The 22,259-nt window shown below is 38.9% G+C and overlaps 1 protein-coding gene across 2 annotated transcripts in view; it reads left to right on the top strand.

Moving 5' to 3' along the window:
* Nucleotides 1-20,692, top strand: part of LOC101606456 (LIM domain containing preferred translocation partner in lipoma) — a 681,167-nt gene extending 660,475 nt beyond the window's left edge. For both annotated transcript variants that reach the window (XM_004654280.2, XM_045149850.1), the window contains exons 10-12: nt 9,919-10,097; nt 16,732-16,852; nt 17,799-20,692. In XM_004654280.2, coding sequence (XP_004654337.1) covers nt 9,919-10,097; nt 16,732-16,852; nt 17,799-17,927 — 429 coding nt within the window. In that variant the 3' untranslated portion in view covers nt 17,928-20,692. The remainder of the gene's footprint in view (nt 1-9,918; nt 10,098-16,731; nt 16,853-17,798) is intronic.
* The last annotated feature ends 1,567 nt before the right edge of the window (nt 20,693-22,259 follow it).

Raw genomic sequence — 22,259 nt, 5'->3', positions numbered from 1 at the left:
ATTACTCTTGCTATTGTCTGATTTATTTTAGATCACTTAAATTCTTAGGGAAAGTTGCAGCACATTTTTTTTTTTTTGAGAATTATACTCTTGCTGAGAACCAGAGAATTTGAAGGCACCTTAGATGTTACTTTAGTGCATGTAGCTCATTAAGTTATCGCCTGCCTATTACAGTGCATTGGAGCTTGGGATGCAATGGTGCCTTGAACATCCTATGGAGAAATCAGTAATGATACATGCTGACACTCACAAGAACTAGGAAAGCTGGAGCACAGATACCAGACTATGAGCTCAAGGGTAGGATTAGTTCCTCTGAGTACTGGGCCAGGCACACCCATCTTATCACTGTGCAGCAGTCTCAATGGTGACAAAACTCCAAATGGGAATGTAATATGTTCAGGTTAATGATTTTCCCTAATGTTCATTTTGTCACATGTTTGTTGTATAAAGGGCCAGATCATAAAGTGGAGTCTGGTGCCTCAAAAGGAATTGAGCAAGGAGCTTGGGGAAAGAGCATTCATAACTTCGCACTTTCATTAAATGGGTGCACCATTGGGCAACCCCACTTTCCTAATGGTGGGGTTCTGATATATAAGATGAAAAGGAAAAGATGGCTTCATTCTGTAATGCATAGCCAAATTATGTATCTGTGAAGTATTGTGAGACATCAGAATGCTGAAGATTAGTGACTACATTTGGTGGGATTGCCATTACAGAGAACCAGTTAGAAAGATGCAAAGAAAACTTGTAATTAAAGGACAATATAAAAAGAAGAAGAAAAGCTAGCCTTCTTTACCTTTGACTTAGAAGGTGTAAGTTCAAATCCCGATCACATTACAGTCATGTAGTGGAGTACGGGGTAGGAATTCTGCCATTCTACCTCAGATGCCAGATTGTTGTGGAGACTGAGTAAGGTTATGTGTTTCTACAATTAGGAAGTTTATCTAAGAGTCTTGTTTTTTAGTAATAAAGAAATAGAAAAATATTTTTATTAAGAAATGAATGGATTTTGAGTATACTATGCTTGCATAGGATTAATTTTTGCACAGCATTCTCAGGGAAACATGTGGCATTAGGGATCCAGAATGCCATTGTGTATCATTATGCTGTCTAGCTGTCCTTGAGGACAATACAAGGAACATTTTGCAGCTGAGGCAAGGCAACAGGAGTATCACAAGCTTGAGCCCAGCCTGGACTGCATAGAGAGTTCTAGGCAGCTTGGGATACCACAGGAAGACTCTTTATCAGAATAAAAGAAAGAAGAAAGAGAGGGAAGAAGACATAGAGGGAGTAAAGCAGGGATAGAGGGAGAGACGTAAAATAAAAACTATATATCTTTACATGGCCGAATTTAATTAACTGACTAAAGGATAGTACGTTAATTCAATAATTTCCTAGCCACATGGGATGTGTGAGGTGATTACATAAAACTGACATTATATACCAGGCAGCAAGGACTTGTTTTCACACATGGGTATATGGGGTTTCATTTAATTCTTACAGCACTGCAGTGTAGATATTTTCTATTTGGTCAGCAGACAAGGACACACAATGCCAGGAAAATCAAGAGAATGCCTAGATTCAGAGCTCCTAAATTCATCACCAGTTCCCTTCACTGCACATGACAGGCCTGCTGGGACTCCCAAGTGAGTAAGTCCTAATAAGATTGTGCCTTAAGGCTGTTGTAAAGGCAGAACTCTGCTTTGACTTAGCTCAGCAGGAAAGGAATTCCTCTCTCTCTCTCTCTCTCTCTCTCTCTCTCTCTCTCTCTCTCTTTCTCTCATAATAGTCTCTGTGGAGTTCTATGATCTTTTAATGTGCTCTTGCCATGAAGGTCTGACACTTAAACACAAGGTTCAGCTCCCTCAGTTTCTCAAGGGTTATGAGACATTCAAGAAAAGTACTCTAGACAACCTAACATGCCATATGGCTTACATGTTTGGTGGTGAAATACCACTTCTCTGAGACTTATGGTATAGTTACCCTAAATGTCCTTTAATCAAAATATTATTTTTTTGAGTTCCTAACGCTCAGATCATAATCCCAACCCTGGTGCTGAAGAATAAAGATCAGGTGTAATTTATCTCATGAAGAATGTGATTTGGGGCTGGGGATATGGCTCAGTGGATAAGAGCACTGTCCATGAAAGCATGAAGACCTGGTTCACTAGTCTCTAGCACTCTATTACATAAAGAGCTGGATGTGGCCACACATGCCTTTAGCCCCAGTTCTGAGGAGAGCAGAGCCCAGAGAATCAATAGGGTTGTCTGATGAGCCAGTCTAACTAAAAATAGTGGCTCTGAGTTCAGTGACTGACTCTTAAGAAAAGCAACGTGGGGCTAGAGAGATGGCTTAGCAGTTAAGCCCTTGCCTGTGAAGCCTAAGGACCCCGAATCGAGGCTCAGTTCCCCAGGACCCACATTATCCAGATGCACAGGGGGGCGCCTGCATCTGGAGTTCATTTGCAAGGCTGGAGGACCTGGCGTGCCCGTTCTCTCTCTTGCTGTGTGTCTGCCTCTTTCTCTCTCTGTCTGTTGCTCTTATATAAATAAAAATAAACAAAAAATATTTTAAAAAAAAAAAGAAAAGCAATGTGGAAAGTAACAGAAGAGAGTACTCACTGCTATCTGCTGGCCTCTGTACCTGGTGCAATAAAATGAATGCAGGGCTGGAGAGATGTCCTAGTAGTTAAGGCACTTTCCTGTGAAGCCTAAGGACCCAAGTTCAATTCCCCAGAACACACATAAGCCAGATGCACATGGTAGCACATGCATCTGGAGTTTGCTCGCAATGGCGAGAGGCCCTCCCCATAAATAAATTAATAATGTAAAATATTTTAGAAGGACTGATTTGTGGCTTATAGCAAAATTGAATAAAATAACCTAATCACACCTTATGAGTTAGAACATATTTCTTAATTTCTTTTTTTTTTTCCAGGTAAGGGTTCACTCTAAACCAGGCTGACATGGAACTCACTCTGTAGTCCCAGGCTGCCCTTGAATTCACCAAGATCCCCCCACTTCTGCCTCCTGAATTCTGGGATTAAAGGCATGTGTCACCACACCTGACCATATTTCTTAATTTTAAAGCAAATTTACATAGTTAAATATGAACGAAAAACCTTGTCTGTTATCTCAGAAGCCTATCTTAGTTATTGTGCATTTATCTTGTTTGTGCTAGTTTGACTGGCAATATTCAGCTCACTAATGCACAGAATTTTGTTATAATATTTTATCCATAAAGTAAACTTCATTTCTAATGCAGGCTTATGTGAGACTTCTGTCACTGAAGCCTAGACAATGAAAGTATTTGTTATAATATAATGTTAATTCCAAAGTATACCAAAATCAGTTTTGTTTTTTTTTTAACTGGCAATTCAAATCCCACCTAGGATAGAGGTATAGAGTCTCAAACCACAAATATATAGCCTTCTCTACCCCCATCCACAAGTGATTGCTTTCTTCTTTGGGTTCCCAACATAGGTTACTTATGTCTTCATGGCAATATTTTATGTCCTCTGCCTTGAATAGGCTATGTCTCCCATTGCCCTGGGAATGCCTGAGGGCCAGCAGGGCATCCATCTTCTTTCCTCTGGTACCTACCAGAATGCAGAACACTTCATTCCCTAGGCCTTCAGCAATGCAAGGTAGAATAAATGGAGAGGCAGCACTGCTCACTGGAGAAGGCACATGAGATGTTTGTTTCAGAGGAATCTGTAAGAAAGTTGTAGTATTATAGGCATTAACACAAAGAGTGGAGCTCAAAAGAATGTGCAGAAAATGAAAGTAAATGCTTTATACTGAATTTTCAGTTAGGAATTTCATAACTGTCAATTTTTGTAGAAGACAGGAAGTAATGATATTGAAATAAAATGTTTTTTAGAGTTCTGAGGCCATTTAGCAGACTTTAAAAATTATAATTTTCATTTCATAAAGAATAAATTTTGATTCTGATTAGAAAAATCATAGTCATGATAACTAGGTAACAGTACATTTATTGATATTATTTTCACTATGTTGTGAAACACATGCAAACTCAAATTTTGATGTAGATATATATGGGCAGATCTTAAAAGATCAGAAAAACTTGTAGTAAGAAATGTTTACTTCACAGGAAAAGGCTTTTATTCTGGAAGCTCATTGGAATGGCCCAGGTGAAAGAATGATTTGCTGCAAAGGAAACCCAGAAGCATATTGTTACACTCTGGGGAATCTTCATGACTACCAGTATCAAGACACATCATAAGTTTAGACATTTCATAAGGAAGTTAGGCCACATGATTATTTGAACTTAAATAGTTATATTGGCACTGCAAGAGAAATTTGCTGAGTTATAGTCTAGTCTCTGCTAAACCACACTGCCATTCTGTTGTCACACCTAAACGTGCAATGCTCCCCAAGATTTTACCATCATGGCTCAAGTGGAATATCATGACATTTATTCTGCACTCTGGAGTAAGTGAATGAAGTATCTCCTGACCCAGCCTTATCAAATGGGATACACCTGGAACCTTGGAGAACACGGCCTTGTCTAGAACTTAAGAAAGTGTTGGACCAGAGAGAACTGTTGTTACATGAAGGTACCGAGTCATTTCATTGAATATAAATGACTCAACTAGAGTTTGATAATTTTTCTTCTAACCAAAACTTAGGGAGTATCAATTTTAAGCAAAAACATTGTAGGTAACTGGGATCCAACAATGGGTTTTATATCTTATATTGTAGGAGTTTTAAGATTTCAGTGCTCCCTGACTTCATTTCTTTTTATGCAACTTACAGGTAGGGAACACCCTCTGTTTTCAATAGAGAGTATGCCTGTGGAATTATCAGAAATAAGTCCACCTAAGAGAAAACTAAAGGTCCCCACTGGGGATTAGGAGAACCATATTCTAATCCCAAAGCTGACACTTTCCATGTTCACTATTCGGGCCTAGTTTCTTGAGTCTGAACTAGGCACTGTTTGCTAACAGTACAATGTGTGTCCCCTATGGGCTCCATCATTTCTCACTCCTCATCCAGAAGTGAGTCTTGCCTCTTGCAGATGGGCTTCCTGATACGTGGTTTCCCTAAGAAGAGTACTATGATAGAAGTTCAAAGTCCCTAGACTAGATAATCTTTAAAGACTTCAAGATCTAATAATTTTAGTGTCTCTCTCTCTCTCTCTCTCTCTCTCTCTCTCTCTCTCTCTCTCTCTCTCTTTTGTTTCTTATTATCTAGTAGTACAAAAACTTTATCTAGAACATGAGGTGGCACCCCTTTCAATTCATGATCCTTCTTCACATTACTTTCTCTTGGTTGAAAATTCTCGATATCATTATACCTGTGAATATGTAGTAAGCTATAGTAATATTGTTCTGTATTTTCCTTTTTTTAAAGCATAGTCTCACTCTAGCCCAGGCTGATCTGGCTATCACTCTATACCCAAGACTGGCCTTGAACTCATGGTGATCCTACCTCAGCCTCCTGGGTGCTGAGATTAAAGGCAGGCCCAGCTTTTTTTTTTTTTTTTTTCTTTTTTTCTTTTTAGTATCCCACTAGTAGTTAGTATTTGTGTTGCCTGCATGCTTCATTTATATTCAGCTGATTCTTCCAGCTCTTCTGCCTGTGAATTAGAGAAGTTATTTATACAGCATCTAAGGATATAAAAACTACAACCAGATTGTATCTCTAATTTAAAAACAGTTGCATTTGAGAGTTTTATGTGCAAAGTTTGTTTGTGATTTTAGTTTTAATTTTTAGTTAATTTTTTGTTTCTAATCACAACTGTATTACCATCATTTCAGAAAAGTTTGTAATCTGTGCCTTTTAAAAATTTCTTTCTTTCTCCTGTTACTCTCAAAGCTTTGTAGTTTATAACCACAGTCTGATTAAAAGGACTGCTTAAAACATTTTCTATGAAAAGTAAAATCCTCAACATTGTCTAGTGCACAGAGAGTCAAATTTAGAGTCTTCATTCAGCTTAGGTGCAAAGGCCTTCCAAAGCTCGTTACCAGTTCCCTGTCATGTGCCATGGAAGAGGCAGGCTCTAAGCAAGGATGATGACTAGCGTGGGTGATACAGTGTGCTGTTCAGAGACTTCCTCAAGACTGGGACTCTCATTTCCCTAGTGTCTGGGTATGTTATTGGTAAAGAGTCCTGAGTCCTTCTGTGCTAATTACCATGATAAGTAGGAAAGCACATCATGTGAGGTCACACCTCCCTCTTGGAAACAGCCTACGTCCACTGATTATTGGATGCAGAAATATAAAGGTTGTAGGTGCTCATGAAAGGACAGCTCTGCAGGGCAACCTCAGCTGCCACATTCTTCATGGTGCCCTCAAGGCCTTCACTGTAACTACATTGGAGTTCTCACCCAGGTACTTACACAGTCTCCTACAGGTGTTGATTGCAAGGACACTTCTCAGTAATAACTTCCTATGTGCAAAGTTGTTTCAGAATCTGTTTCCTAGGAGACACATCCTCAGGCTGTGGTTTCATGAAGAGAGTGGGGGGAGAGAGATCACCACTTGGTTATGTAGGTGTTATAGGGGAAGTATCCTAGATGTGACTTAATCTACATGGGCTGAAACAGATGGAAAGAAATTTTCACAATAAAGGACCATTGAAGTTCACTGGTAAGAATAAGTCAACTTTAGGCAAAGAAGAGAGTGAGATAGTCTGGACTTTTTAAGTGTTTTTGAAGATGTGGCTGCTGCAAAGTGAATCCCATGTGGGAGATCAATGGTGATGACTTGGGAGTCAGATCATAAAACACTCTACTGATTCTGAAGGTTCTTAATAAGGAATGTGCTCTTAGCTGTTATCCACCCATTTGCTAAACACCTTGATCCACATGCAAGATATGATCTGAATAGGCCTAGAGACATCTGTCTTCCCCTGATGCTATTAAAGTATATTATCTTCAAAACTATTTTATTTCACATTTTACTGTAACCAACTAAAGAAAGGCTTAATATGTACAAAAGGAGCTTTTTAAATTTTTATTGAGACAAAAGCCATGTATAAGAAGGTACAAATTTTTCTTTGTAGTGTGGAAAATTTTACAATTAGACATGTCTCAAATCTGAAGTGGGAAGGCATAGTAAATAAAAGCTTGGGTTTCCAACAGAGGAGCCCTACTTTCAAACCTCTCAACAGAGATTATCCAGTTGTTTCAGTAAATATATGGTAATGATAACACTGGCCTTTTCCTGTGTTGTTACTACTGATAAATATCGTTAACAAAACTTGAAAAATGAAATTAAACATCCTTTTACCACTGAGAAAACTGTGATTGAGAACAGAGAAATTATTTACCTAGGGTCATGCAGTTGTTTATTGACAAAGGCAAAAGGACAATTTATATTCCATCTAGCAATTTTCCCTCTTTAATAATTATTTTGTCAGAGCCCTCTCTGAATTGCTGGGAGTCAGGAAAGTGAAGTATTGCTCCCATATTCCCTTCATGGGTGCCTGCTTCAGTTAAACATCAGTTGTTCAGGTATGCTGGCTCACCTGTGAAATGAGCCTAAACGAGAAGTCCCAGCACCTTCCACCCTGACATTTTGAACGATTATCCCCTCTCTCTCTGAAAGAAGCTCTGTATTCAGAGGAGCAGTGAGCCACAGAGTGGAATAAAGTAAAAGTTAAAGGTTAATGCAGTCTTCTTTATTCTCCAATCAAATCAGCTGCTCTCTTGGAAGCTTTGTTTTTTGATTTGAGGCATTCTTGCATGAGGCTAATTTTAGGCATATTTTATACTTTTTTCCCCCTGTGTAGCAGCAATGTAAAGCTTCCCATAAGAAACTGAATCTTATATTATGTTGCTCCTGATTTTGAATAAATGACCTGAATCTTTCAGCCAAGCCTCAATGCAAAGAAAAGCAGTTTCTGGTCAAGCATTTTCTGGTTTGTTCAACTCTATTACAGAGGTTTTTTTTTTTTTTAAGGATATACCCACAGAGAAGCAAAACACAAGCCCTGGGAAGACAATTATAGTCAGATTAGCTCAGATCACCAGAGAGAATAAGCAGGGTTCTCATTCTCCAGACCATCAGCAACTCCAGACTCAGCCTGTGCTCTTCTGCTATTTTAATTTCACCACTTCAGAATGAGAGGAAAATAGGTTAATAGTTTCCATGAGTTTAGACTGTGACCAAAGGCGTACCAAGCAATTTCAGAACCTCAGGCAACCACAGCTCAGAGAAGATGATGATGGATTTACCAATGCAGCTTGGGATGGATTCCAGAGACAGAGGGGGTGGGCTACCATCATGCTGCCACTGTGGGATTGAAGAATAGCCCTTCATTTGTCCTGGCTGTGTATACATTCCTTCCCAGTTTCTTTTTTATTCCAAGCAGCATATTAGATAAATATATTCTTAAGACATAGTCCCATCCTTATTGAAATTGTCATGTCATAGAAAAATGAAGTACACACAGTAAGTGCTGTAAGCAAGGTAAGTAAATTATAGGGAAGAGAAAGAAGTAATCCCATCCAGGTGGAGTCATCAAAGAAGCCTTCTGACTTTGATCTTGGAGAGTCCTAATGGCAAATCATAATTCCTCTAGTTATTAACCAAGGCACAAAAGTGTGAGTTTCTCAAAAGTGTGAATGAACATAAGCACCATGCTTGGGTACCTATGTGGAGTTGAGTCTAGAGGAGAAAGTTGCACATCATGTCAGGAATTCGCTCTCTTTACATTATGGGGCTAGAGCTTTTGTTATATGGAAAAGTACTTGGTTGTATCCATGTTTTAGAAAAGAAATTGAGTATCATCATGGAGAAAAAGGGGGTTATTGCTGGCAAATTTCCAACAAGGAAGCCAATGCAGAGGGCATTGCCCTGGGTCATTTTTCAGCCCAGTAGTTCTTTCCATGCAGGCATACCTTAGTTCAAAGTCATTTAGGGATTCTCATGACACGAAAGCCCATTCTAAATTTCTACAGCTTATCCAATCCTGTGCCTTTCTGTGAAGGTCCACACCCTAGGTTTATTCCAGAGTCCAGTGTGTTAATCCAGATACTTCATTTGGAACATAGCATATCACATGGGGGAAAAGAGTGTTGTACAAGGGGACAGATCCTAGGAAAGAGAAGAAAGTTTATAGTTGACCTTTGAGTGCTGACTCACTGAATGTTAGCTTTCTTAAGGGTCATATGTACTTAGGTGCAGCATTTTTTTTTTTTTTTTAACGGCAGTTACATGGAATTTCCTAGTTTACATTTTAAAGCCAGGTACGCACTTAGTTCAAAAACATCTATCAATAGTTCATTGACCTTAAATTTGAAGATTTAGATAATGTTAGTTTGAATCAACATTTTAAATGTGGGCCTTGATATGGGCCATACAGACAGTATGTACTTGTCTCAGTTGTTGCAACACTGCTCTATAAAACGTTAGGTGACCCTATTTTATGATCAATAAAGTTTTATAAGTAATAATAAAGCATTCTCCAAGTGGAAAATGTGGGTGTTGTAGCTCAGTGAACAAACTGTAGCCATGGGCCGCATCTAGCCATCACCAGTTTTTGTAAATAAAGTTTTACTGGAACACAGCCAGACCCTTTATTTATGGGATCTTTAGGGCACTTTCTGAGCCACAAGTGACAAGTATAAAATTGAGTTCTTTCACTAAAACTACTCATACTCAAAATCTGGACCTTTATAGGAAAGTTTGCTATTACTCTGGAAGTGAAAAAGTCCATGTAGGAATAGTATGTGTTCAAAAACATGAGTTTATTGCCAAACACCTGGATGACTGTAGAAAATCCATCTGACCCATCTTTGAGCCTCACTAACTGTAGAATATCAATCAGTATTCTTGCCTTTCCTAGACTTCTGTGTTAAGCCTAGCATCCTGAGTATTTTGTAAACATACTCATCATGGCTTAAGGCACTCCTCCAACCAGCCTAATGCAATTTTCTTCCATCCTTCAGAATACCCTGGAGCAGTGCAACGTGTGTTCCAAGCCCATCATGGAACGGATCCTCCGTGCCACTGGGAAGGCATATCACCCTCACTGCTTCACCTGTGTGATGTGCCACCGCAGCCTGGATGGCATCCCATTCACCGTGGATGCGGGTGGGCTCATTCACTGCATCGAGGACTTTCACAAGTAAGCAGCCTGCTCCTCTCCTCCGCCAGCCAGCCAGTTCTCTTGGAGTCCATTCTTGTTGCCTGGCATTGGGGCTGCATCGAATTCTGAGCCATAGACTACTGTGATGTAATGAGCCCTTTCTAAACTTCATTTCCAGATCAGGAATTGGTATTAAGTGTTCCTTGTGGTTATCTATCCTAGCCTCCATTCAAGGTTTCTCTGGAATTTGTCTATGGTATACGAGTGTGTGTGTGTGTGTGTGTGTGTGTGTGTGTGTGTGTGTGTGTGTATGACTCAGCTTATATATGAACAATATGTGTGGAATTTTCCAAGTTTCTTAACTCCTCAGAGTTTTTCAGTTTAGGCATTAAAGCAAACCTTGTCATAGAGGTGTCTCAGGCTATGACAACCTCTATATTCCCGCCACTCTATATATTGGAATTTGTGATAGGGAGATGTGGTAGAGCAGTGTGTTCTCCCTTGCAGAGAGGAAGAGAGAGAGAGATTCATGCTATACCCAACTTCCTCATATTCTCTTCTAGCATCCTTCTGTACCCAGGTCTTTTCCATCTCAGGATATTTTCTAGTGTGATTACAGTTTTTTGAGAAAGATTAGAAAGTAGAATCTTAAAACCAAAGCTACTAAATAAAAATGTCTCCTCTCCCTCCTTCTCTGGGTTTTAGACCCATCTTTCTTCTATTATAACTAAGGGTTTTGACAAAATGATGGTTTATATCTTTCTTATTTTTACTTGGCTGTTTGATCAAATGCGCTACGTATATGGCAAGGATATGTGGAAAACTGCAGATGTGATTTGCTAGAGGCAGGATAGGATGGTTTTACAGGCTCCTCTTTGCAGGGCAGTCACTTTGAGGGCAGCCTGTGAGGCTCACAGAAGATGGAACACACAGTTTTCACTGCTTTTGGGCCCCCAAGAGTGAATCTCATCAGTTAATTTTCACCACTGGGTTTTCAAACAGAAGATACTTTCCGCAAGCAGTTTGAGGACCTGAGACTCATGTTTTAAAAATGAATTTCCTGACCACTTTCCAAGCAGCAGAGAAAGTGAAAACCTCACCCAAAGATGTGAGACTGAATGAATTAAAAAGCCCAGAAGCAGAAATTTCCAACCTGCATTAGACAAGGAAGGGCTCACTTTTAAAGGGCAGTCACAGCATAAATTGTACTTCACATTGTTGATATTTTTAGCTTGTAATTACACATGGAAAAAAAAGCCTGCATCTATTTAAGGGAAGTGAAAGATACCAACGGGAGGTGTATTTCTGTCACTGTTTCTCTCCTTTCTTAGACTTTCACTAATCCAAGAAAGACAGATAGATATTATCAGAGCACACATGTTTTGGTTACAGGAAAAGACTGATGCATTACACCCCTCAATTAGAATGGGAAATCAATTCTGACAAATGTAAGTTTATATCTATGCAACTTATCTGTCATTTCCAGTGGTAGAGAGCGTAATTAAAGACTCGCAACTAGTGACAAAAGTGTGTGGGACTGAAAGCTCCCCAAAAGTAATGATATTGAGAAAACCCCTCCCCACCAGTTCAATGCATGTCAAAATAGAAATGATGTTTTAATAAGTAACATCTGAATGGCGGAGGGACTCATAAAACCCCACACCTTGCAGAGTAGTTAATGGCAGCTAAGAATTGCTTGGCTGGGGGGGGGGAGTGGAGTGGAATCATGTTCTTCTGTGGCATACCTATTGGTAAATTATCCACACTCCAGTAAATAACCTCCCACCCATGCTCATGCAAGTAACCATAACTTAACTCAGCAAGTTAAAAAAAATGGGCTGGAAGGATGGCTTAGCGGTTAAGGCACTTGCCTGCAAAGCCAAAGGAACCAGGTTCAATTCCCCAGGACCTACATAAACCAGATGTACAAGGTGAGATTAGATAAATAGATAGATAGATTTTTCAATGTAGGATATCACTGTAGCTCAGTCCGACCTGGAATTCATTATGTAGTCTCAGGGTGGCCTCAAACTCTTGGTGATCTTCCTACCTCTGCCTCTCAAGTGCTGGGATTAAAGGCATGTGCCACCACACCCAGCTGAAAATATCTTTTTTAAGAATTTAACATATGAAAGTATAAGTGGATTACTTGGGAAAGGTCTTTAGAATGAAGGGGAAAAGATAAGAGGGTAAGACAGAGATAAGATCAAAATACATTATACATACATACATACATATGTACATGAAAGTATCAAGAAATAAATTTTTAAAACAATTCTCTATATAATTGGCAGGTATGTAGGGAGAGAAAAATTTTTTTGGTATTTGTCTGTCTGAAAAATAAAGGAACATGTGTGAGAACCCTTTGTTCTGAGCTTTGTTGGTTCTAGAATACAGGGCAGTGAACCATCCAGCTCAGACTGGACACTGCAAGGCCAGGACCGACTAGGCTTATTTTTGGTCCATTTGACTAGGTCTCCTTATTGTTGGCTTTCAGGAAATATAATTCTGTTCAACTCTATTCACATTTTCAAGGACCCTCCTGTGACAGTAACTACTGAACAAGCACATGTCCAAGAGAGAAACCCAGATCCAGGGACAGAAGTCCCTGTCTGCAGGGAGCACTTGTTGGGAGGAGGCACAGGCCTGCGTCAACCCAACAGCAAGACAAGGCAGAAAGTACAGCACTATAGGGTGGGCCCAGCAAAGGCTGCCCTGGACCGGTCAGAACTAGTGACTTGGCTATGGGATCCTGGCAGACATCATGGAAGCAGAATTGGAAGTGTGTCGTGTAAGAAACAAGGGGCTTCCTGAGGAAATGTAGACAATGATTATTGACAAGACCTCAAAAATGCTACCTCAGAAACTTGTTGCTTAAAGTACAGAATCCAGAGGCCAGGCTAATGGGCCAATCCACTATATCTATTACTTTGGAATAAGGTTCTGTCATGTCTTCTTGCCCACTGGACATGAATTTTCTCACAATGTAGTTTAGATGACTACCAAGAGCTCACTTCCCTAGCAGACTGGCCTTACTCTCTCACTCCATACCCATTTTATTTCCCATGTCACCAAATGGCTATTTTGACAGAGGTTAAACTCAATTATCCTCTTCTTTCAGGAGGCTTCTTTGATCTTATCCCTTCATCAATCCTGTCCCCATGTTTAAATTCATACCTTTGTCTCTGTACTTGAACAAATTTTATATAGATCATGTAGCTTGATTTTGATAAAATATGTAAAGAAAGTTTTACAATAACCACCTTATTTTTACAATGAGATAGAATGTGTGCATATACCAGCAATCCCACTAAGTAGGGCCCTCAGTGGGGTGAGGGCAGGGAGGAGGAACATGAGCATACCAACATATGGTGTGTCCATACAGAGTTTCTACTTAATAAGAAAAGAATATGTGTATATCAATGACCATAACAAATGCAGAAATATATGGTATTCACTCTCAAGGCTGTGCCAGATACTTTTTGAATTTGTGTTTTCAGTGTTGGGTCAGTGAGGAAGCCTAGGAAATCAAGCTAAACTGCTCTTTGTTCAACAACCTGTACTTTCTTTGGTAAAGGAATCATCTGATTTATTAATCAGACATTCTGTCCTGTGATAGATACCTGAAAAAAAAAAAAAAGAAAGAAAGAAAACATGTACAGCCAGAAAGATTTGGATTTCACAGCTTCAGGTTTCAGTCCATAGTCGGCTGCCTCCATGTTTGTGGGCTTGTGAGACAGGGCATGATGGAAGGTGGAAGGGCATGCGCTCACGGACTCTTCATTGCATGGCAGACACAAAGGCAGTGCAAGAGACACAACCAGGCCACAGACAAGGAACGCCATCAGCAATGCAACTCTACCTAGGCCTAACTTCCTAAGCTGCCACCACCTCCCAATAATGCCATCAAATTATGAATTCATCCATGGATGGGGAAATCAGAGCATGCAAACCAAATGATTTCTCAAAAACCCATCAGTTGCAAACCAAACACCAAGATTATGAGCCTGTGGAGGACAATTAATAGTCAGTCCATAACACTGATCCATTTATTTGTTTAATCAGCATTCATTTGCTGATTGCCAGAAATATGCTGGATATGAGATGACTAAGATCATTGCTCCCTTGACTGAAGACTAGAAATGGTGAAAGTACTCCCTCATAATGTTGCTGTCAGTAGAAAATAATAACACAGTATTAAAGTGCTTAACAGACTTAGTACATAATAAGCTCTCAGCATACAGAAGTTACAATCATCTAAAGTGGCTCTATCCCATTTCTTTTTATTATTATTGTCCAGTAGTGAGGTAAACATTGGAGGAGACCACCTGGGGTTCTGAATGCTCCTGTAAGAACCAGCTCAGGAGCAGCATAGGGATGCCTACTGCCTCTTTCCTTGGTCTTTCCCCCCATGGAAATGAGATAGATTTCTAAGAGAGAGTAATTACTAAGCAAGAATAGCATTCATGACTTCCAAGAAAAGGAAAGTCATGAAATTAAACATAAAATCCAAATCACACCTTTCTTATAGTTCATGCCCTTCGGAATCGCTCAGAACTCTCCTTTCTGAACCACTCATGATGATCACGGTTTAATGGCCATTAAATACATGCAAAGAGTTCCTACCAAAATAGGAAAATTCAAAAAAGGAATTTTTTTCCTGAAGTAATAAGTAATATTCCTGGAGAAACTGAGGGAGGCTATAGATACTGCTTCCCCCAGCAGAATTCATTGTCCCAATGGGCTTATGGAAAGCAATTTCTGCAGTTCATATAGGAAATTTGCTTATTTCACTACTGATGACCCAGATTCAGAAATAATCAGGTAATCCAAAGCAATTTTTTTTTGCCACCAAATATAAACTTCTTGCATAAAATACCAATTATAAGAACTCTGATTAGTGCTGCAGTTGTACCATGATCCTTTTAATTTTCCTTTCATAGCAATCAATCGATCTGTTGCTTAATTCATATTTATTTAGATTGCAGCCATAGAGATGCCTTTTGGGTGCTGCCAGGAAAATTAATATGTACATATAGAGCATAATGTATATAAGACTGCTTTGACAACCATAAAAAGCTTTGCAAAGAATTAGATTACTATCATTATTTCCTTTTAAGTCACCCTACAAGGAGATAAATTTTAACATCATTAATCTTAAAACCATTACCATGAGGAAAAAAACTGACTTTTACATTCTTCCCCTGTTCTTTTTATTTTTATTTATTTATTTATTTATTTTGAGACAGAGTCTCTCTCTGTAGCTCAGGCTAGCCTGGAATTCAATATGTAACCCAGACTGGCCTTGAACTTACAGTAATTCTCTGACCTCAGTTTTCCCAATGTTGGGATTTCTTTTTATTTCTTTCAAAAATGTTTCCAGTTCTTATCCATGTCCATTTCAAAACATGTCTCATTTTATCTCTTCACAAATGCCATCCTTAACGTCCAGAAAATATAGATGGATTTGTGCTCTATATTTTCAACCAAATAACATCAAAAATAATCAGCAATGTTTCTGAAGCCTTGGAAGGCCTGATAGACTAGTGGGAAAGAAGAGATTCAATGGAAGGGGCTGTGGTAAAGGTGATAAAAGAAGGTAATAAACTGGGCATGATGGTACATACCTTTAATCCCAGCACTTGGGAGGATGATCGCTGTGAGTTTGAGGCCACCCTGAGATTATATAGTGAATTCCAGGCCAGCCTGGGGTAGAGAAAGACCCTACCTCAAAAAGCCAAGAAGAAAAACGAAGGTAATAAGAGGTGATTCTCATCCAATTATATTATGTTGATGTATAAATTGTCATTAAAATGTTTTACAAAGGAACTTAATAGGCCATATTAACAAGTAACCAGAAAGTAAGAAATATCAATTTTTTTACCAACAGCTTCAAAAACATATGTTTATGCATATCTATATATGTGTTCATATATGCAGGCTTTAATGCTAAATTCTTTAAAGAATGGATAGCATGATAACACTTTAATTTTCCTAATAATGTTTAGTGTAGGCCAGGCATGGTGGTGCAAACCTTTAATCCTAGCACTCAGGAGGCAGAGGTAGCAGGATTGCATGAGTTGGAGGCTAGCCTGAAATTGTAGAGTGAATTCCAGGTCTTCCTGGACTATAGAGAGACCCTACCTTAAAAAAAAAAAAAAAAAAAAAAAAAGGCTTAGTGCAACCAAACTGTAGGCAGTGCACCCTTTGCCATTATGTGCATGTTATTGAATGTATTAGCTTGCTAACCTCTGCCACTCAGAAAAGCTATGTAGTTGAGTTTTCTTGTGGTGGTTTCTAGAAGTCAAGACACATTTCTAAGAAAGAGGCAGAGATATCAGCCTTGGAGTATTCATCTAGGGTCTAAGAAAAATATACAAATGTCTAGAAGCAAAAATCAAAGGCAGATTGGAACCTGCCAGGACCTTGGCTTCTGTGTCCAGCCCAAGCCACACTCAGGGAATGGTGTGCTTCTCTGCACAAGCCCAGGGACCACAGCTTGTGATACGTGGCCATGCAACACAGTTCGCCCTCAGGTATCATTTACCATCTGGGGGAAACCCAACTCTCTCTTCTGGTGAAGGTGCTCTGGTGTTCTGACTATGGGTTTGCACTTTTTCCTGCCACTTCGTCAGCATCTCCATGCACTAACCAGAATTCTGTCCATTTTCAGGAAATTTGCCCCACGCTGTTCTGTGTGCAAGGAGCCCATCATGCCAGCCCCGGGCCAGGAAGAGACTGTCCGCATTGTGGCTCTGGATCGTGACTTCCACGTACACTGCTACCGCTGTGAGGTCAGTATGGGTCCCTGGAAGGCCTGGCCATGCCTGGCAGGCATCGAAAGCCCTTCCAGCATTGGGTGTTTATAACTATGGAAATCATTGCATTTGGGAAAGATGTTGGCACCTGTGTTAACAGACTTTAGTTTTAGCTCTGACAATGACATTTAATGGAAGTGATACTAAATGAATTCCCTTACCACTCTGAGTCTGCTTTTCCAACAGAGGATTCAAATGCTTCCCAGCTATGTCTGTGAGTGACACACAAAATTATATATCACAAGACATTGTGAATTATAAATTATTACATTAGTACAAATTGGTATCATTGTAATTGTACTGAATCTTTAGCTTTCTGCTGATGCTCTGGTTAATGGCAGAGATGCCATTGCCCCCACTGAGAAGTGCAAAAGTTCATTCATTCCAGAGGAGGAAAGGTTTCTCATTCAGAGTCATAGAGATTCATTTATATACTAGCCAGCATTTATGGAGCCCTTACTGGGAGAGAGATCAGAGGACTGCAGAGAGCTGTAGCCATAGAGTCATGCACAAGAGGCTAAATATTGATTAAAATTAAAACAGGCTGTGTGACAATGCAGTAACATTGTTAGGTTAAACTGATGGTAAATGTTCAGTAGTAATTCTTGCTGCCGTTTGAAAGAGCAGTTCCGGGGCATCAGAATCTGTGGGCTTTTCTCTCTTTATATTTCATAGTAACTGACTTAAAAGACTCATTGTACACCATTTGTTTTTATGTCCCCAACCTCAGCTTAATTCAAGATCATCAGTGTTGAATATTAAGAGAAGGGATTCAAGTAGGGGCTTGATGGCACATGAAACAGGACACTCAGGTCATGGCCCAAACAATGGAAGCCTTGACTAGAAAGCTAAAGGCTTTGGATTTCTCTTGTATGGCCTACATTTGCATTCACATTTTTTCCATCTGTCTTCACTTTCTCAGGATTGTGGCGGTCTTCTGTCCGAGGGAGACAGCCAAGGCTGCTACCCCTTGGATGGACACATCCTCTGCAAGACCTGCAACTCGGCCCGCATCAGGGTGTTGACCGCCAAGGCAAGCACTGACCTGTAGATTGAGTAGCCTACTGAGTGCATGGCTCTGAGAAAAGAAGAATGAAACACAAGAAAAATACGAAAAGAAATAGAAAAATAGAGGCCAAGCAATTCAAGCTATGGGACAGTCTCTGTTCTTCCTCTGCTGTTAACTTTTCTTTAGAAGCACATAGATGATGAGTTTTTTTTTTTTTTTTCAGTTCTTACCAAATACACATTTCACATTTAATCATGTAGGGCCTCGATGGACCTTTGTTCCAAGGACTTCCACATTTTTTCACGGATCATGCTCTATCCCATTCACTTCTGCATTCCTGTAACTTAATCCCTATGTTTGCCTCACTTTTCATCTGGTTGAATAGCTTTCTAAGTGTGGTATTTGCTGTCACATGGTTTTTCCTGGATGAATGTGCCAGCCCGCAGGTGCTTTTAGCTTGAAGTCTCATCCCATCATTTCTCTGCTGCCCATGGCTACAGAACCAGCCATCCTGTTAGTAGGCACCAAGGACTTGATTGTGTGTTCCATATACCACTCATTTCTCACAGAGGAAAAAAAAAATGCACACTTTCTATTCTATGCTAGAAAGATTTTAAGTTGTAAGATACATAAATAAAAATAAGCACAAATTTGACTTGGCATCCAAATTCAAAATCTGTACTGACTAGGGGTCATTTGGAAATAGTAATTGGCCCACAGATAATAAATGGTGAAAAAGAACTAAACTTTGATCCCTTGCTAAAGAAATTTAAAGATGAGATATTCTAGCAAAAGCACTTGCTGGGTCTGTTTGAAAACCCCATTATAATTTCATAATACTACCTTAAGATTTTCCTTTCCACACTATCTGGATGTAATCAAGATAGATTTGTTTTTGCAATATTTCCAGCATTGCTCCATTCTCCAAATTAGGAGTATTATAAATTACCACATAAACTCCAAATACAGCTACCAAAGTTAATATTTTCTATTGAGAAATATAAGTATTAAAATGGTTCAAATTCATTTTTCTCTCCCCTCTTTCCTTCCCTCACTCCCTCCCTCTCCTTCCTTCCTTCCTCCCTTTATTTCTTGACCCAAGTCTAATTTTTTTTTGCCTGATAATTGCAAATGAGGACATGTAAAATGAAGTTATGTAACTTTGTTTCATTTACTTTAAAAGGAAAAAAAACTGGAAGATTGTGAAACCACAGTTTTATTATTCTCATAATCCTTCTGCAATTCAAATTACATATTACAGGAGACATTTTCATATCATCAGTGTGACATTTACACCACACTTTCAAAGACAATCACTGAAAAACATTTGTCTTTCTGAGCTAAAAATATGCAGAAACTCTGCCTAGAATCTTTATTCAAACTTATTAGCCAGTGAAACACTTGCTTGCCGACTGCAGAGCCATATTTACGAAGGTCTAGCATGCTTCTTTTAAGGAGGGACACCTAGATTAGCAATGGCAAGTTACCTTGGGATAAGACTTCTTAAGCTTTCCTTCAAATCTCCCACAAATGTATACTTTTAAATTATGGAATACTTTAAATATACAAATGGTATAAATAATAATAATAATAATAATATAATGAATCCTTGTATACCTAACACCCGATTCAAGAAATATAGTTACATTTTCCTATATGCCTTTCTTTAAACCCCTAATTCCCAAAATACCTTTTTTTGTTTGTTTGCTTTTGTCTTTTTGTGATGAAGGGGATTGAAGTTAGGACCTCAAGCGTGCTAGCCAAGATCTCTGCCACTCAACTCTATCCCCAGCCCCCAACCCCACTTTTTTATCTTTATGAAGTGATATTTTTTTTTTTTAGTCTGATAGTTTTAATTTTAACATCTAGAGCAGAAATAAAAGTGTCTGCATGTTTTAAATTGAAACCCATGCCTCAGGAATTCCAGTTAAATTTATTTTACTTGAATAGTAGTCCTCATAAAATGATCAACACAGTGACTTAACCCCATGTCCGCCTCCACTCATCCAAGTCACCTCTGTCACCTAGCAGTTCTGTGTTAGAACCACCGAAGTTAATAGATTTTAACAGCTTCCTCTCTGCACTGTCCTGTTCTTATCTTACTTCCCTCATCTGGATCTTACATTTCTCATAATGTGAACTTTAACGAGATTCACTTAAGGGATGTATTGAGTTGTGGTAATTATGTCTCTGCGGTCCTGGACCCAGGGCTAGACTCTGCTGATGATCTCAGAGAGCACTGACGGCTGGACCATTGGGGTGGGAATATAACTGTGAGTTGATTCACTCATGTGTTTACTATGAAACACTTCAGGAAATTGTCTTGAGGCCAAAAACAGAGTCGGTTTAATGACGGATAGGTTTTGAATCTCTGGAAATGAAGTCAGAGTACTATAAATTTTGTCAACAGAGGAAGAATTTATGAAATATTTATACTATAAACATGCAATAACATCCTATTTGTCACATTGAACTGCTTAAGTAACCTAATGTTTACATGTCAAAAGTTTTAAGCCAAGGCTGCCCAGCCCCACCCCAGTGTCTCCGCTTGTTACCATCTTCACGGTGCCTTCTTATCACATAACCTCAGAGTATCTACCAAAGACTTTTAAAGTAAATCTCTTCTTAATACAGACTCATACTTTTTAATAAGGAATGTGCACACAACACATACATAGAAATATTTAGATTTAGATTTTTTTCACAAGGTTTAATAAGTAAAGGATCCTACCATACTTCAATCTAGGATTTCTTAAATATATTATATCACTTTCTTCTTTTCTTCTTTTAGTCATTTGATTTAAACAATGCCAATTCACCCTTTACTGTTTTAGTTACATGAAATGTTGCTAATAACACTGATTTAAAGATATTACAATTATGATTATACTCGTATTGTCTTTTGATATACTTTCTTATTATCATTTAATGCATAAATAGAAAAAAAATCAATAGTATCTAGAACAGAAAGATTATAAAAATATACCAGACTTTTAAAATAACTAAAAGCACAATTGGCAATTCTGTGTAAAATGGGATGCATGGGAATAGGAGGGAAAATCCTACTATGTCATGGACTCTGTAGAGCATTTCAAAATAGGATTTTCTTTCTTTCTTAAAGTGCTGGGGGTGAATCCCAGAGCCTTGTACAAAATAGCCAAGTGCTCTACTATAGCTAAACCCACAGCCAAAATTAATATTCTTTAACTGATTAGGTCCCCAGTTCATATTGACTTAGTATGGAGTCTGCTTGGCAGACAAAATTGACTTTAAAACTCAAAAGTATGCCTCAAGTCCTTGCATAAGGCCGCGGAGTTTGAGATGTTGACATATCTGCAGCTTGAAGATGTGGGCTATTTTACTGTTATTAGCCCAGTGTTGCTTCTAAAGGAGTGACTTCTCTAAACAAAATTACTTTGTGGGTGTTACGGTGGTTAATGAGGTGGACTTAACAACACTAATTGTTTTCTCTGAAAGATTCTGCAAAGATGTTTATGGTGAATTTTTAGAGAATAGAAAACTTTTAACCACATTCAAACAAGTACTTTATATTTGTGGCTAGGTGAAGAAGAGAGCTCTCACAATGATGGTCTCATAGATAGTTAATAGAATGTAGATGGATCCCTGAAAGCACAACTGCCAAACATCTTCCTAGTTAGTACAATTCCTATTAATGTGAACCAGCCAGGAATAACAGTGTTATTTCTATTTGATATGGTTTAGGCTTCTCTTGTCAAATTTGTGTCAGTTGCCCCCTGATCCTTCCATTATCAAGTTCTGAAGGGTGTTGGGGAAATTATGGCAGCTGATAGGGATAGCAGGGAAACATGGATGGAACCTCACAGTCTCTCACAATTCCTCTTGGCTTAGAAAGGCTTTTTTTCATATACATTTCTAGAAATATTGCCATTCTACCTTAGTATTTCACATTTGTAGTTTAAACAAGTGATTGTCCATCTGTTGCCTGGAGCTACAGTACATGTGTGTTATGAATGAAATATGACAGCATGTTCCATACCCCTGCTTTAGCCATCTGTAGGAAACCAGCAAACTGAAAAAGATATACCTCTGCAAAATGTGCCTCAAGTCCATTTCCTTGGATGGCTTTTTTGGTGCACTTTCATGACAGACAATCAAAAAGCAATCTATAATTGTGCCTTATTTTAAAAACAATCCATACTACTATGACTATTGTTATAATGCAATAAGGGAAATAATAATGGCCCCATATTTCAAAGATATAAAGCAAAACAGAGAATACTGAGAATGATCTGTTCCAGGTTTGAGCTCTTCTCTTAATGTATTCTAGCAGCATTTCTGTTCTCTCCTTGTGGAAGGACCTCATGTGTCCCTAAACTTGGAGAGTATTCTTAT

This window comes from Jaculus jaculus, chromosome 5, assembly GCF_020740685.1.
Source record: "Jaculus jaculus isolate mJacJac1 chromosome 5, mJacJac1.mat.Y.cur, whole genome shotgun sequence".
Lineage (NCBI taxonomy): Eukaryota > Metazoa > Chordata > Mammalia > Rodentia > Dipodidae > Jaculus > Jaculus jaculus.
This window is presented reverse-complemented; position numbering and strand designations above follow the sequence as displayed.